This window comes from Falco punctatus, assembly GCF_963210335.1.
Source record: "Falco punctatus genome assembly, chromosome: 13".
Taxonomy (NCBI): domain Eukaryota; kingdom Metazoa; phylum Chordata; class Aves; order Falconiformes; family Falconidae; genus Falco; species Falco punctatus.
In genome coordinates, this window is record NC_137593.1 from 18,654,830 (window position 1) to 18,670,407 (window position 15,578).

The 15,578-nt window shown below is 42.3% G+C and overlaps 2 protein-coding genes across 4 annotated transcripts in view; both read left to right on the forward strand.

Annotated features, from left to right (window-relative positions):
• On the forward strand, window positions 1-15,565 carry LOC308072694 (thiamine transporter 2-like). 3 transcript variants are annotated; one of them, XM_080409918.1, is made up of 5 exons: window positions 1-7,128; window positions 9,131-9,848; window positions 10,174-10,990; window positions 12,491-12,683; window positions 14,221-15,565. In XM_080409918.1, the coding sequence occupies exons 2-5, from the start codon at window positions 9,645-9,647 to the stop codon at window positions 14,474-14,476; spliced, it is 1,470 nt and encodes a 489-aa protein (XP_080266044.1). In that variant the 5' UTR covers window positions 1-7,128; window positions 9,131-9,644; the 3' UTR covers window positions 14,477-15,565. The 3 variants fall into 3 exon arrangements, with proteins under 3 accessions (XP_080266044.1, XP_080266045.1, XP_080266043.1); XM_080409919.1 differs by having other exon boundaries at window positions 9,683-9,848; XM_080409917.1 differs by having other exon boundaries at window positions 1-9,848.
• SLC19A3 (solute carrier family 19 member 3) overlaps window positions 12,686-15,578 on the forward strand; it is a 20,108-nt gene continuing 17,215 nt past the window's right edge. Inside the window, exon 1 of the mRNA XM_080409921.1 lies at window positions 12,686-14,362. The gene's annotated coding sequence lies outside the window, so the exon portion shown is untranslated. The remainder of the gene's footprint in view (window positions 14,363-15,578) is intronic.

Sequence of the window (15,578 nt, forward strand, 5' to 3'; positions counted from 1 at the left end):
AATTCCAGTCAGCCACAGCAGGGTCCTGTTGGTTAGGCCCTTGGCTGAGGCTTTAAGGAAGGTGCTGTTCCCAGCCATGCCAGACTGCTGACGAGCTTCAGGGGCTCCTGTAAACAACAAAAGCTTGTTCTGCAAGAACTAGAGCCAGAAAAGGTGCTCAAACACAACATGTTTTAAGCCAAGCAATCTGGGCTTGACAGGAACCTGCTGTTCCAAAATGAACTGTGTTTTACAAGAACACCTTTGCCTCAGGTAACTAACAGCCTTCCTCAGCTCAGAGAGCAGTCTTTTTTTTGTGTTTGCACAGAACCCAGTGCACTGAGGAACCTGGGCCAGAGTTTCAGGATATGACACATACACTGTTACTGCTGCCTTTGAAAGGACTAACAGGAAGATGAAGGAACATGGAGAAAAACTTAGACCACATTAAAATTTTGAAAAAAAAAAAATATTCATCAAAGGGACAAAATCCAACATGTGGTGCTAAGAAAAAAAAAAAGGAATGAAAACCTAAAAAACAAACCCATGCAAATCTTTGATGATTCTGTTATTCAAACTCTTCTGAGCTGGCGAGAAATCAACGTATTAGAAGAATCCAGAACATTTTGCGAACAAGAATTCTTACTTTCTAGAAGCATGATACATTTATTCTAAATCTCTCTCAAATGTCATTAGGGATTTAACATTAAATGAAGCACCCAGTTATATGCACTTTTCAAAATCTGATTGATGTTCTTCCAGCAGGACTTTATCCTACCTGGGCTGTTGCAATGATTCACTCTCCCATAGTGTCTGTAATGAGATGCACCTTGAGGGTTAAAATACAAAAAAAAAAAAAAAAAAACAAAAAAAAAAAAAAAAAAAGCCAAACAAACAAAAAAAAACCAAACAGAAAAAAAGATGTAAGAGCAGAGGTGCTGAGCTAAAACTTCCTACACACACAGATTGCACAAATACAAGTTTGTATCTCTGAAAAAAGTTGGCCATCTGCGACAACAGGGCAAAATCTGCCACTAGTGAGAGATTTGTAGGATCAGCGTACAAGGGAACACACACCACAAAGTAATCTTTCAACATGGAAAGTTACTTAGAAATCCTTTCAGGTTTTCCTCTTATCTCTGGCAATCCACGGTAAGTCACCATTAATCACTAAGAGGATTAACCAATTTAAATGAGACTTCTTTGACCTGTATATCGTTTCCTTTTTTTGTTACATAACCGGAGACGAAGAAAATATGCAATCAAAGAAAGGCTAAAGCACAAGCTAAGAGTGCACATTGAAATGGATTGTATAGCATCATTACAAAAAATACAAATAGGATGGCAAAGTCACCAGGTCCCATCGCTAAGTAGCAGACTTGGAGATATGGGGTTCTTTTTGGTGCTGGGATATACATACTACACACATCCATCAGCAACTGGAGTGCCCTCCAAATTCTAAAGTCTAGAGTCTGTTATTCTTTTCCTCATTGCATAAAAGTGTGATTTCTACCCATTTTCTGTTACAGTATTGAACAATGATTGCACTGAATTAAAAAAATGAGTTTTTTCATTCCTACCAAAAAATAAAAATATCAGCAAGAGTTGGCACGAGTTTTATATCCAGGCACTACTTGCTTTGTGGAACTTGGCGGACTTATTGGTCATGTGGAACTCATCGCTGTCACGGGAGTGATCTGTGGTTGGAAACAATGAGAAATCAGGCCACAACTTTTAAAGCATTTGGTATTTTATGAAAGCAATAGTTTCATTCTTACATGTAACATAAAGCTCGTATCAAGGAAGTATTAAGCAAAATGTTTTTATTAGCCACAGAAAATAGACATGTTTCTCTCAACCACACAACTTGCAGAAGTGAAGAGCTCAAAGCCAACTTGTGAACCACACTGACAACCTTAAAGCGATGGTGAAAGATAGCTTTACAGTCACAACAGAAATTCAACCACTTCTTTCTTGCCAGGATCTTTTGTTGTATCCGAAACAGTGTGGCCAGCGGGACCAGGGCAGTGACTGTCCCCCTGCACTCGGCACTGGTGAGGCCGCCCCTCGAATCCTGGGTTCAGTTCTGGGCCCCTCGCTGCAGGAGGGACGTAGAGGGGCTGGAGCGTGTCCAGAGACGGGCAGCGGGGCTGGGGAAGGGGCTGGAGCACAAGTCTGATGGGGAGCGGCTGAGGGAACTGGGGGTGCTTAGTCTGGAGAAAAGGAGGCTCGGGGGGACTTTATTGCTCTCTACACCTACCTGAGAGGAGGCTGTAGGCAGGTGGGGTCGGTCTCTTCTCCCAAGTAACAAACAACAGGACAGGAGGAAACAGCCTCAAGCTGTGCAAAGGGAGGTTTAGATTGGATATTAGGGGAAAAAAAAAAAAAAAAAAAAAAATCACTGAAAGGGTGGTGAAGCATTTGAAGAGGCTGCCCGGGGAGGCCGTAGAATCACCATCCTTGGAGGTTCAAAAAACAAGTAGATGCAGTGCTTAGGGGCATGGTTTAGTGATGGACTTGGCAGTCCTGAGTTAACAGTTGGACTTTATGATCTCAAAGGTATTTTTGAATTTCAATCTGAATGATTTTATGCTTTGTCCTTCACTTCCACGCAGAAGTACCAAACTGCTGTTCTTCCTTTAAGCACTGATAGCTTAAATGATGCCATTAGAAGAGCTGACAGACATACTGTGTGTGAGTTAGAGGGAAACCAGAGCCCAGTACACAAACCCACAGCCAGCACTTGCAGAAAAGTCAGCTGCAGACCTACAGTAATCACCACAAAGTTTTAAATAAAGGAAATTCCCCAGAGAATCCCACTGACAAAGTAGTAGTTCCTGTCCTCTGCTGATAATCTGGAAGGAAAATGTATGGAAAAGAAAAGGAACTACTTAAGGTATAACCTGTTCTTCTGTAAGCCTTTTTGCCCTGCTGTAACATTCATTGAATACAACAGGAAAACTTTCTCCAACTTCCAGTAAACTTTGGATCACACTATTTTTGGACTTCAGTTCTCTGTTTTAGAAGTTTCAAGACAGTATTTTGCTGTTGGTACAATTGCAACAGAAATAAATTTGGCCGTTAGGGCCAAAACGTACCCTGATGCCAAGACAGAGACCATATGCAAGATATCATCTGTCTGCTCAGTGCTGGAGATTTTATGGTCAACTTGCATAGGTTTTGTTGTTGTTGTTCAAAAGTAGTTTTGAATTGTAAAAACCAAAAGTTGAAAATGATAAAATTTAAATTTTCCAGCATTCTCAGACCTATAAATCCAAGAGGAAGATACCACAAAGCTCAAACAGCTTCAGTTTGACTAATAAATTTTGTAGCAGAACAGTATCAGCAGGTACCTTCACATGCTGGACTGTCGTCTGGCTTGGCTCTGTGGCTCCTTTGGACCACACTGCTTTGCACCCTTCAGCTGGAGGGCAGAGTGTGCTTTGCACCAATGAAAGCAAGAAAGTAAAAGGGAGTATCTTGCTCAACTAACAAACTCAGTCCTTAGACAGTGCGAAACACCTTTATTTGGAAACCCATCAAAGCCTCCAGCAGGTTTTTGCAAGAGACTTGGAACAAGTCAGAGAGCTCCAATGTAGGTCACTGCGATGCAAATAAGCAAGACGTACAACCCCGTGAAGTTTTGGCAATACTCCCAAGGGGACACCTAGTGTAATCTGGATGTTGCTTCCCCAGCCTTGCACAACTATGTAGATGTTGATCTATCATCTACATTTAATTCACCAAATAAACTATAACCAAAAGAGGAGAAAATCCAACCAGTGACTTATATTGCAGAAAGCTAAAGATACTGAACTTAACTCTCCCTGGCCAATAACAGGAGATTAAGAGCGTAAAGCACTCCTTCCAACCCAGCACTGGCCCAGAGTCAGCAGTGTACAAAAGGGGACACAAAGCATGGGTCTTGCAAGCAAAGTAGGTTCAACCAGTCTTTACAAACTCATCACAAAACTTCTGCATGCTCCATGCTATGTTAGTAGCACATTATAGCAAGAGCTCCAGGCCTGGTTTGTGCAAACATCCAAGTGTGCCACCACTAAAACGTTGCCTGTAAGAAAAAAGAATTAAGCCTCTCAGTTTTCCCACTCAGGGTGACGACACCACTGTTAGTTCCACATCCTGCACTGCTACCAGCAGCCACTACCCAGCACGGTACAAATGGCAATGTGTCATTAATGTGACATGAATAAGAAGAGTAACTGGATGAAAAGGAAGGGCATAGCTTGACGTAAGTAGTAGTATAGTGGAAAAAAACCTTACATCATTACTTCTTAGTAAGGAAGCACTCATGAATCTACGTTTAAACTAAGTACCTGAAATATTAGTTTGGTTGAACGTCTTGCCCCTTGGAGTAATGTACTTAGTAGTTTCTAGATACATATTCTAAACTAGACTTTGGATAAGCATTTAAGTGTCTCAGATGAAAAGCATTCATCCAGCATGTGAATGTCTCCCTGCCTCCAGAACCCTGCACGAGACTCAGCTGAGAGGCAAGTTATGGAAACCCTCACCCACAAACCACAGGATTCAGGCTCAGACTGCAAACGGTCACTCGTTCCCAAAACAGGCATGTAGCGCATTAGAAAAGACAAAGATCTGCTCATCCATAAATCAAAAAGTGAACTTCCCCTGTGAATGCTCCTAGGTCTGAGGAATCCAACTAAAAGACAGTTTAATCTTCATAACTGCCATTGCAACCTTTCTGTGCGTGGGCCCTATGTGACCACCAATTGAGAAAAATCTTCACTATTATCCACAGTAAATGTTCTTTGCTATCACTCTTTCTTTTAGGGAATACAGTACCCATTCTTCAAAGAGTGTAAGCCTTCAGCCTGATTTACAAAGTCTCTTCTCTCGAGTTAAGCAGGTGTCAAGAAACAGATATGATTTGGCAAGCTGAAAGTCAGTGCTTAAGCCGGCACCCAACCAGACAGTCAGAGAGACAGACACATACCTCACACAGCTGAGGCAGGGCTCTCAGCCTTGGTGCCATCCTGTGAAGCACCAGAGAGAGTGCCAGGAGTGAGTCCAAGGGGCAGCAGAGGCAGGAGAAGGTACTGGAGTGACAGAACTTTGCAATTGTGTTCTTTTATTGCCTTTCCTTCCTTTTCTCTCCTCAGAATTTTCTTCTGTCCTTGATACATTAGAGACCATATTACAGTAACTCTTTAGGATACACTACTACTATAAAACTCACCTGTTCTCCAGGTCTTACAGAGTCTTCCCTTTCTCAGCTGAACAGAATTGGGATACCAGCTATAAACAGACACCCCAGCACACCCTCCAAGCAGAACAACTTCACTTCTGCTTCCAACCAGACTACATCCACACTCAGCACGAAGAGCACGGACCCCTTCAAAGCCAGCAACCAGGCCCTGCTGCAGGCAGGTTATGACATAGGGCCCAGGTTGACCCAAAAACTTGCACAAGCCCATCATAGTTTTGCTGTCTTCCATTTGGCATTCAGATGTGAATCAGTGAAAAAGGATAACATTTTAAGTACAAAAAAGACAGTCTTAAGAGTATGGAAAGAAGAGCTAATAGAGGATAAAAGAGGATCTGAAAGGAGAAAAAAACAAATATCAATGACTGGAAGTTACTTAAATCATTCTCTCTCATTATTACATATAAAGAAAAAAAAACCCAACAGAATTCTGGGGTTTTTTTTCAGTGCCAAGAAATTTGACTTGGATTCTTACCTCAGTAAGTCAAAGCACACTCAGAGTAATGCCATTCACTGCAACAGAAGGTCTCCGCACTTTAGCAAGAGCTTTTGAGAATGACATCAAATGCCAGTATACACACTGTCCTTGCAGATGGGCTGCCACATCCTATAGCTACAGGTTCAATTAAACATGCAGAACCAAAATAGCCCAGGAATCAGTGTCAGACAGTGAATGATGGCTGGGAAAGTGCCAAAAGGAACTATTACGTCCCTTTCACACATTAGTTTCACATATATCACAAAAGCTCACACAGATAGTGCAGTGTCAGATGGATATTGATCCATCATGACAACAAGTCATCAAACAGATGATAAAGGCAATAGGCTGAGATGACCCCTGTAACATCACTAATCCTTTGACTTTGACTGCTGAGGAGTAAGAGGCAAAAAAGCTGCAAATATGGCCAAGACTGAAGGCAGAGGACTGGCTTAGCTGGGCAATTCATCTGATCCAACAGGGAATTTAATCTGTTTTTCACATTCCTTACTGTCTCCCTAAAGTTACTGTACCATTTTACTGTGTGTTAACTCAGAAACTGTCTTCCTCTGAAATTATTAGATAATTCACTGCTATTTACAAGTCTATCATTTTCCTACCACATTGGTCAAATTCCTAAGTAATTATTATATCACTCGTTCCAGGTCTGTATGTTGTAGGACAGAATGGGAGTCGATTTAGATTTGTAGGTACATATTTTTTGTGCAAATCTGTACATTTCAGATAGTATGCTTCACTGTTGTGAATCCCATGGGATTTTCTGAAGATGGCTATAAGGCCATCTCCACCTTCACTAGAACTGTGAGAACCTGCCTAAGCAATAGATCCAAGAAATTTGCTGACAAACATCAAGGGGAAGCAGAGCAGGGTGTTTTCCTTTTCAAACTTGCCAGAGTAGTATGAAACCCCATGTATTTAGGGGGCAAACATTTAAACTTATAAGACTGGTATTTGTTCTCCCTCATCTCTGTCATTACCCATGCATGGCTACTGCTCCGTCTTTAATATAGACCAGTTTGAGGCACAGGTGGGTCTCAAGCCACGTTCTGTGTCAAATAGATACAGAATTCTTTGGAAACAGGACTAGCTCTATTGCTTTTGTGCCAGTCAAGCACCAAACTGTAGTGAGAGTCTCACTTTACTACTGCCTTTGGGCAAGGCCAGGCTAAGATTTGCTGGCTGTTCCTTTAAGGATGCTGAGAGTGGATGTTGTAATAAAGCCAGCTGGAAATGTTTTCAGAGTTGTCATTAAAGCAAGTAGAAATACCAGAAGAACAGGAAAAGCACAAAACCCAAACAGAGTTCAGTAACTGCAATACGCACAGGACAGCCAGAAGAAAGACTGGAAATAATAAAAGAGGACCTTTCCCTTGGAAGCAAGAAAGGAAGAGCTCCAGCGGACAAGGTATGATTATATATGAACTTCGGAAATCAGAAATTCTGCAGTGACAAGGGAAAGAGGGAGGGAAGAAGAGAGCAGTCCTGTGGGGAACCAGGGGGCTGAGTCATGCTGTGTGGGAGAAGAGCAGACAGCTCTGGCACTAACCAATTAATGGGGGAAAACATAAAAAAGGATTGTTTTGCTGCAGAATGACACCAAGGCATCTCACCATCTCTCCAGAAGTTAAGAAAAACCTAGACTTATAAAAAGAAAAATTGACCATAAGGGGTCAACTGCATGGGAACAAGTTGGATTCCCCTCCACCCTTGAGCACCATAGTATGGATCTCGTTGTCAGAGGTCTGTCCTTATGGATGCAGAAAGGTGCGATGGCTGGGGCTGCAGCAGAGTCCTTCACTGACAGCGAAGGGCTGGGGTGTGAGGCGAGCGCACACCCCGCTGCGGACAGAGCAGCACCCACCTGCTGCTCCCCAAGGGCAGCACAGGCTGCCCCTCAAAGCCCTCAGCCCACTGCGTTTCCTGGCTCAGCACCAGTGGCAGGATTTTTTTCTGCACATCTGCTTTAATCGGGTGGGAAAATTCTTGCCTGACTTACCTGCCAGCTTAACACAGGTGCCTCAAAAAGTAAATTTACAGAAAAGAAGTACAGGTCTAGCAGAAAACCCAGCAGTGCATGTGCTGGGACTGGAGCGATGCAGTGACCAGGGCACACCTGAAGTTTTTCTGCATATAGCTCAAACCAGAAATTACTGCACATGGTGGCACAGCCCTGGCACAGGCAGGCAGCATCAGAGGTGCAGCACAGTGCCCTGCGAGCCCTGGGAATACAGCGGTCTGCCCCACTCACTTCCCAAGGTACAGGGCGTCTCGAACAGGTCTATGAGACCTGCTGCCTTTGTGTCACGCAGCCTGCCAGGGGGAGAGCAAACATTGCAAGACCCAAAACAGGAGAGCACAGCGCCTAGGCTGGGAAGGGAAAAAGATAGCCTGCCTATATCAGAGCTACCTTGCACAAGTATTTTTTATTACAGTGTTAGAGATGCTCTTCATCCCCCTTCTTGACGCCTTTCTCAGAACTTCTCGGTACCACATGAAGCATTCACGGGGCATTAGGGCATGGTATTACTTTAAGGATTATCATGGGGAAGGAAGGTCGGGGGATGTTGTGGTGACTAAGCCAGTGTGATCCTGGGCAGGGCCAGAATTGATCCTGCCAAAGCCATGTTTGGAGCAGAAGCTATTACAACAGCTGAGGAGGAAGGAGGGGCAGAAATGCTGCTTCCCTTGAGCGCCCTGGGTCTCACATTCACCCCATACACGTTCTTCCTTGGCCGGGGTCATCTTGCCCTCTAGTGGTTCACACTACAGAGCTGACAGAGCTAAATTCATTTCTGCTCTAAATCCTTTCATGGCAATTGTTTCAGCCATTATACATAAAATTAAATAATTCAGATTCCTTTTGATCTGCACACATTTCGTAGTGCATCAGGTTATTAGTAAAATGTGCTGTCATGGTGTGAAATTAGCAAATAAAATGCATAATTCCTGCTGCCTTATACATAATATATATATCAGAGCCTATAAGAGTATCCTCTGCCCATCCAATGTGGAGTGATATAGTCAACAGGTACATGAATAATTTTGGCTGTTTTGGAAGAGATCTTTCTTCAGCTTTTACAGAAAGTTTTGAGGGAAAACACTACTTCTTAAAACAAAGGTTTGCCTGGGGGAGGGGGGGGGGAGTTCATCAGGAGGTAAAATAGATAAAATTCAAAAGCAGAGTGATGGAAATCCCAGCTGGTAAGAAACACTGAGGGCTCCAAAAGATAAACTGTACACATGGCCCCATTACTGCCATTTTGACTTCTTTTTGGGCTCTGCCCAGTGGAGTCAAAGTTTAATTTATTCCATAAATCTCAGCTAGAGACAAGAGCAAAAAAACCTGCTTCATTTCATTTTAGTGTGAACTATTACCTTCCGTGACCACAAATACATTTTTTTTATAGATTGAAAATAGGATGTCCGTATCCAAAGTGGATTTCTGACACAGTGAATTCCAGCTGAGGATCTGGCCTGACATTCTTTCTGTATCTGTTAGTGACTCTCATCTGCTGGGGTCCAGAGTTACCAGCTCTCCGTGACAGGAAAGGCACAGCACACCTAGGAGGCAAAGGAGAAAAAACAGCAGTTGTGAACTAAGTACTTGTCATTCAACATGGTGCTTGGCGATGATCAGTGCTCAACCCTCTTCAGCAGCTTTTGCCTCGAAAGGCTTTCGCTGTGGTTAGCTTTGTCAATGCAGATTGAGTGACCGTGTCATTTGTCTCGAAGTTAAAGATCTTCGAAGTCATTTTTTATACACTGTTTACAAAGACAGAGAAACAGCAAACAAATGTAAGGAAAAGCTGTTCACTTAAAGTTATGAAGAAAAATGTTTCCAAACTGCCAGCCTCTAAAGAGCACTCCTTAGCATTAGAAACCACAAAATAAAAATCAATTATCTTACATCTTTGGGCTTGCATGGGCAGTATCATCCTTCTAACAAGCTTTCTTTTCAGCTTTGCTGCAGAAGCCATGGGCTGCTGCAAGCAAGAGAAAAGCAAAACCTGGACTTTTCCCACCTTGATCCTCTGCCTTTATGGATTCTTCTGCATGATGAAACCATCAGAACCTTTCCTAACACCCTATCTAACAGGACCAGATAAAAACTTGACCACAGATGAGGTACAGTTTTATTCTGCCTTTTATTTATATGGAGCAGCAAAAATAAGAAAGTAAAATTTAAAGTTTTTGAACAAAGATAAAAACAAAAAAAAAGCACAACTGTAACCAGCTTTGGCAGGTTACAGTTTGCAGCAGATGGCATAAATAAAAGATCCATTTAATGGATTCAAGATCCATTTGCCTGCTCAACAGTTACATGCCACTTCAGTGTGGTTATATATTTTATTAATTCCTTCGAGTAAAAACTTTCTTCTACAAACTCATTTAAAATAAATGAGCTTCCCTTCCCTAAGAATTACAACATGGATTTCCAATTCTCTCCTAGGTTACCAACCAGATTTTCCCAGTCTGGACATACTCCTACCTTGCGCTCCTTTTCCCAGTCTTCCTGGTTACAGACTACGTGCGCTACAAGCCCGTCCTCCTCCTCCAGGGCATCAGCTTCATCGTCACGTGGCTCTTGCTCCTCTTCGCACACGGAGTGGTGGCCATGCAGCTGGTGGAATTCTTCTACGGGATGGTAACAGCCACCGAGGTCGCCTATTACGCCTACATCTACAGCGTCGTCAGCACCGATCGCTATCGGAGAGTGACGAGCTATTGCAGAAGTATCACCCTTGCTGCAGCCACCGCTGCTGCCGTGCTGGGGCAGCTGCTGGTTTCCTTGGCAGACGTATCCTACTTCCACCTTAACGCCATTACCTTGGCCTCTGTCTCCCTGGCATTCGTGTGCTCCTTTTTCCTCCCGATGCCTCAGAAGAGCATGTTCTTCCACAGGAAAGACGTCTCCCAAACTCCCCCAGGAGCAGACCAAGCTGCGGCTGCACCCGACCCCCCCAGGCCGTCGCGCTGCCAGGAGGACGAGAGCTCCGCACCCGCTGCCAGGGGACCGGCACCCGAGCGGCAGGATGATACACCCAGCCCCCAGCAGCACGTGCTGCGGGTACTGGTGCAGCTGAGCACCGACCTGAGGGATTGCTACAGCTCCAGGAAACTGCTGTACTGGTCCCTGTGGTGGGCGCTGGCTACGGCCGGCTTTAACCAGGTGCTCAATTACATCCAAGTGCTCTGGGACTTCAGAGCCCCCTCCCACAGCTCTGCGGTGTACAACGGAGCTGTGGAAGCACTGGCAACTTTCCTGAGTAAGTTAGTGTCTAAGCATCAAACACAACCAGGGTCTCTAAAAGTGTTCCACAGTAAAACTTTTAAAGTGCCATTCCATTGCGGATGGTCCAGGAAGCCAGTGTATGCATTGTGCATTCAAGACCTGGTGCTTTGATGTACAAAGCAGCTTAAATGTGAGCTATGCTATTTTTCTGTACGACTGGGGCACCCAACTTTATCCTGCCAGTATGCAGAGAGTGTACAAGTCATGCAGACTTTACATCTTTACATTCAGCTGCTAAATACATTAGAGCTGGTAACTCTGCAGAGGCACCTGCATTTCTTTAGATGAGGTTGTTGACTCCCCGCCCCCCCAGCAAGTATCACACAGTTCCCATAACAATGGTATCAGCTTACACAGATGAGAGGATTTTTTCATAAATATTTTACACATGAACATAATCCTCTCATTAAGATCTTTTTGTAGTGAAATGCTCTTGTGCAGCAGGATGGAAAAATTTTTAGTCATTCAAGAAACAGATTTTACTGAAAAAGACATTGAATTCATTACACTAGTGACGTTAATCATTACACTGTTGCAGGAGAAGCAGAAGCCCACACCATATAAGCAAATTAATATTATCAAAAGGTAACATCAGAGGATACCACGACCTGGCAGTGTTTCACAAATTCATATTGTGCTGCTGTAGAGAACTTGTACAAGACATTGGGTTGTGATCCACCAGGGAAAATAAACATGTCTACTTCATACCTGGTCATTCAGTTTACCCTTACAGTAATTAAGAAGGATACCTCTAAGATTAAAAATTACTCATCTTGAGGTAGGCAACTAAATTGACCAATTGAATAATTAATTAGAAACAGTTAACTCTGTAGTATCTACTCCTTGATTAATTCCTCTCTGTCATGGAATTGCCTATTTCTCAATGTAGAGTTGAAAAGTTTTAAAATTGTATGAGACCCCTACGATGGGTAATCAGGTGGCTTACCTTCACAACAGATGTGTCTTGGTAGCCAGCCCACCAAAAGCACAGTACCTATCCCTTCTTATTGCCCTGAATATACTCACTTGATACCTCAAACTCCATTTTTTGACAGCTTAGCCCCTTTAGGAGCCGCACAAAACTAAACTTTTAAGCTAGAAGGTTCACTAGCTTAGCTGTAAAGTAAGCACATAGAAGCTGGAAGAATTGTTCTTCTTGAGCTCCAAACTATGTTCCTAATTCTCTTGCTGGGTACAGACAGCCAATCCTTCTACATAACTGTTTATCCTGTTTTATATCCAGTGAAGTGAAATAAAACATTAAGAATAGAATGGCAGAGACTGATTTATGAGTTATCTAAAAATGACTACTCATCTGCACAACTTAAAGTGATTAGAAATGCTTTCAAAACACTTCAGAAATACTCTGCTTCACCATTCAGCATTGCCTTTTGGCATGTGAGGGTGGCAAGACTCAGTGACACAGGCTATAGAACGGGTACAATATTTACATGGGTTTTTTTCCTTTTTCTAGGCTCTGTAACATCTTTTGTAGTACAATATATGAAAATTAACTGGGACCTTTTTGGAGAACTGGCGTTAGGGATCTTCTCTGCCATAGATGCTGGTTCTCTTTTTCTCATGTACTTCACTACCAACATCTGGGCATGTTACGCTGGCTATCTCGTTTTCAAAGCATGCTATATGTTCCTCATAACGATAGCAACGTAAGTATAAAACCCTCACCGTGCTGCCATTATGCACAGAACACTAACCATACTTTAAGTTTCCTTTGGGCATCCCTCCTCTTACTCAGAGGCAGCTGATCTAATGCTAGACATAACTGTTTAGGTAAAGACAAAGACATTTAAATGTCTAGTTATGTTGGGTTTGTTCTAAACAGCCATCAAAGAAAAGGTATCAAAAGGACATAGAACATCTACATAGGCAGAAATTAAACAAGGTAAAACATATCTTTATTACTAAAGGCAACAGTAACAGCACAACTTGGAAGCTATTTTCCTCCTTCCTGGCATGGAAGATGCCAAGTAAATAATAGGGACAAGCATGCCTTGACCACCATCCCTTACGATCCCCTTTTTAGCTTGCTATGAACTGCAAGAGTGCAGGAAAAGATTTGGCATAGAGTGTTCCCCAAATTAACTATATACATATAATTCTAAATGATATTATGATGTAAAGAAGGAATAAAAGAGAACACTGGACACTAACTCAGACCAGATCCCTTAGGAGACCAAACTATTCTGTTGTCAGAAATAGAGAAATAAAAATAATATAAATAACAAAGATTATCTATAATCTGTTTAATAAATATAAAACGTTTTTTCTTTATATTAATGTCTAAAGACATTCCAAAAAATAACAGATGCATTTTTATATCAAAACCCAAAATTATTCAGATACCATTTTAAAAAAATGCTAAAACTATAATGCATGACAAGATTATGCTCATCTTGAAATTGAAACCAAGTGAATGCTCTGTTTTCATTTTGGTGGGTTATTAGTACATTATAGTGGATCACACCTGGACTATTTCAACACAATTTACCAAAAAAAAAAGTAAAAGCTTGCACAAAAAACCCTGCTAACAATCAATGAAAAGAATACTGCGGGAATAACACCCTCTTGTTCAGACAGAAACCCTGGAGGTCAATATTGCAAGGAAAGATGTTCTGATTGTTGTCAAAGATATTGCAAGAAAAATCTACAGGGTCTTGACAGAAATAAATAGTATGCTACCTCTACTGTCAAGCCACAAAAGCAAAAAGTGACTCACATCATCGCAGAAAAGCTGGTTAGAAGATACCCTTTGTGACTTCTAGTCTAACCTCCCAGCCAGGGCAGAGCTCCTGCCAATGCCAGATCAGGTCATGGTTTTGTCTGGCCAGGTCTTTGAAAGCCTCCAGCCATGGAGGCTTCACAACCAGTCTGGCACAGTCCATCAATGTAAAGAGGCAACAAAGGGAAAGGTTAAAGCGATCTGATGTTCTACTAGATAAAGCAGGTCACCTGATAACATGATTTGGAAAAGCAACATGGAAAAGTACAAAAAAAAAATGCAAATACACTATGGTAGTCAAGACTTTTTGTTTTAGAGAAATCAAGGAAGCAAACAAACAAATGAAACTCCATTTACTCTGTCTTGATATATCATCCGCATGAATTGTTTCTCTTCATCAGCTAAACAGAGAGCAACAGCTTTCCACCGGGTGTGAATTAACTGACCTGCCAGTCTCACATTAGCTTCCAGATTGCAGTCAATCTGAGCATGGAACGCTACGCCTTGATGTTTGGATTCAACAACTTCGTTGCAATGGTGATTCAGACCATTCTTACGGTTGTCGTTGTGGATTCGAGAGGCCTAGGACTGGACATAGTGACTCAGGTAAGTGCTATTAACTTACTTCCTATTTACTGCTCAGCCAATTCATCTTCAAAGGTTTACAAAGAAAGAAATCACTATGCCAAAAAGCAATTTAATTCCGTCTTTCTTCTGTAGAAAACTAGACATCTTGCTCTTCCCTTGTGTCAGCCATCATTCTTCCCTTTTGTCTTTTAGTGCAGCATTAAGGGTTACAGATGCTGGCCTTTGACATTTTAAAGGCAGATATACCAGAGTGTAAATAATCAGGCCCTGCTACCCGACCAGCTTTTCCTAATTAATAGGACACTGAATAACACCCCCTCTGCCCAAAAACTCAGGCTGGTTTTCTCAGACACAGAATCAACACAACTGCGTGTTGTTAAGGGAGTTCAATACCACGAGACAGAGCCTGAATTACTGGAGTTATCTGAGCTCAAGTGAAAACACCACCTGCCTTTTAAGTCACAGACAACGTTTGCTCCCGAGCTGATCTCCATGTGAATAATAGAATTTTCAGCCCATAATTTGGGTACCTACTTTGGGGTGGGATAGCCTATCTGACAACAGTGTCCCTAATTTCCGTCAGTCCAATTCCACTCATATTGGGGTCAACTGAAACGTACCGACTTCTGCATTTCCTCAGCTGGGATCTCAGCTGGGGCAGCTTCCTGCTGCCACGGATCTGAAGACGACTGAAGCTGTTCAGATATTCGGCACAGAGAAGGCAAAAGCTACTTTAAAAGATTAAAGTCTGATTTCAAACTTTAAAATTAAGTACAGGAATATGTAGGCAAGTAACAATTACCACTTCATAAATAGCTTTGCCAGTGTTGTTGGAAATACTTTTACAAAGTCTGGTATATTTACTGAAGCCAGCGTGGTGACAGCACTGAAATGTGCAAGTAAGAGCAAAAAAGAACCGAGAGACTCCTCACTTACGGTATTCATGAGTATGTGGGTAATGAAGCTATTTCTACATTTTGCACTTAAAGGAAAAAATCCTATTCCTATCCCTCCCTGCCTCTGATGTTTATTAAGAGGCATGAGGATTGAAACAAGAGGCAGTTCTTCATTCCTCACAGATCTGCTGTTTGCTGGAAAAGCTAAGATTTCAGTTAATCACAAAGCAAAACCTTGAACATAGAGAAACTGTGCCAGAACACAGGTAAACAAAAATAACAGAGTATCCGTCACATCCAGAAGCAACAGCATTTCCCTAATGCGTTTTTCATTAATT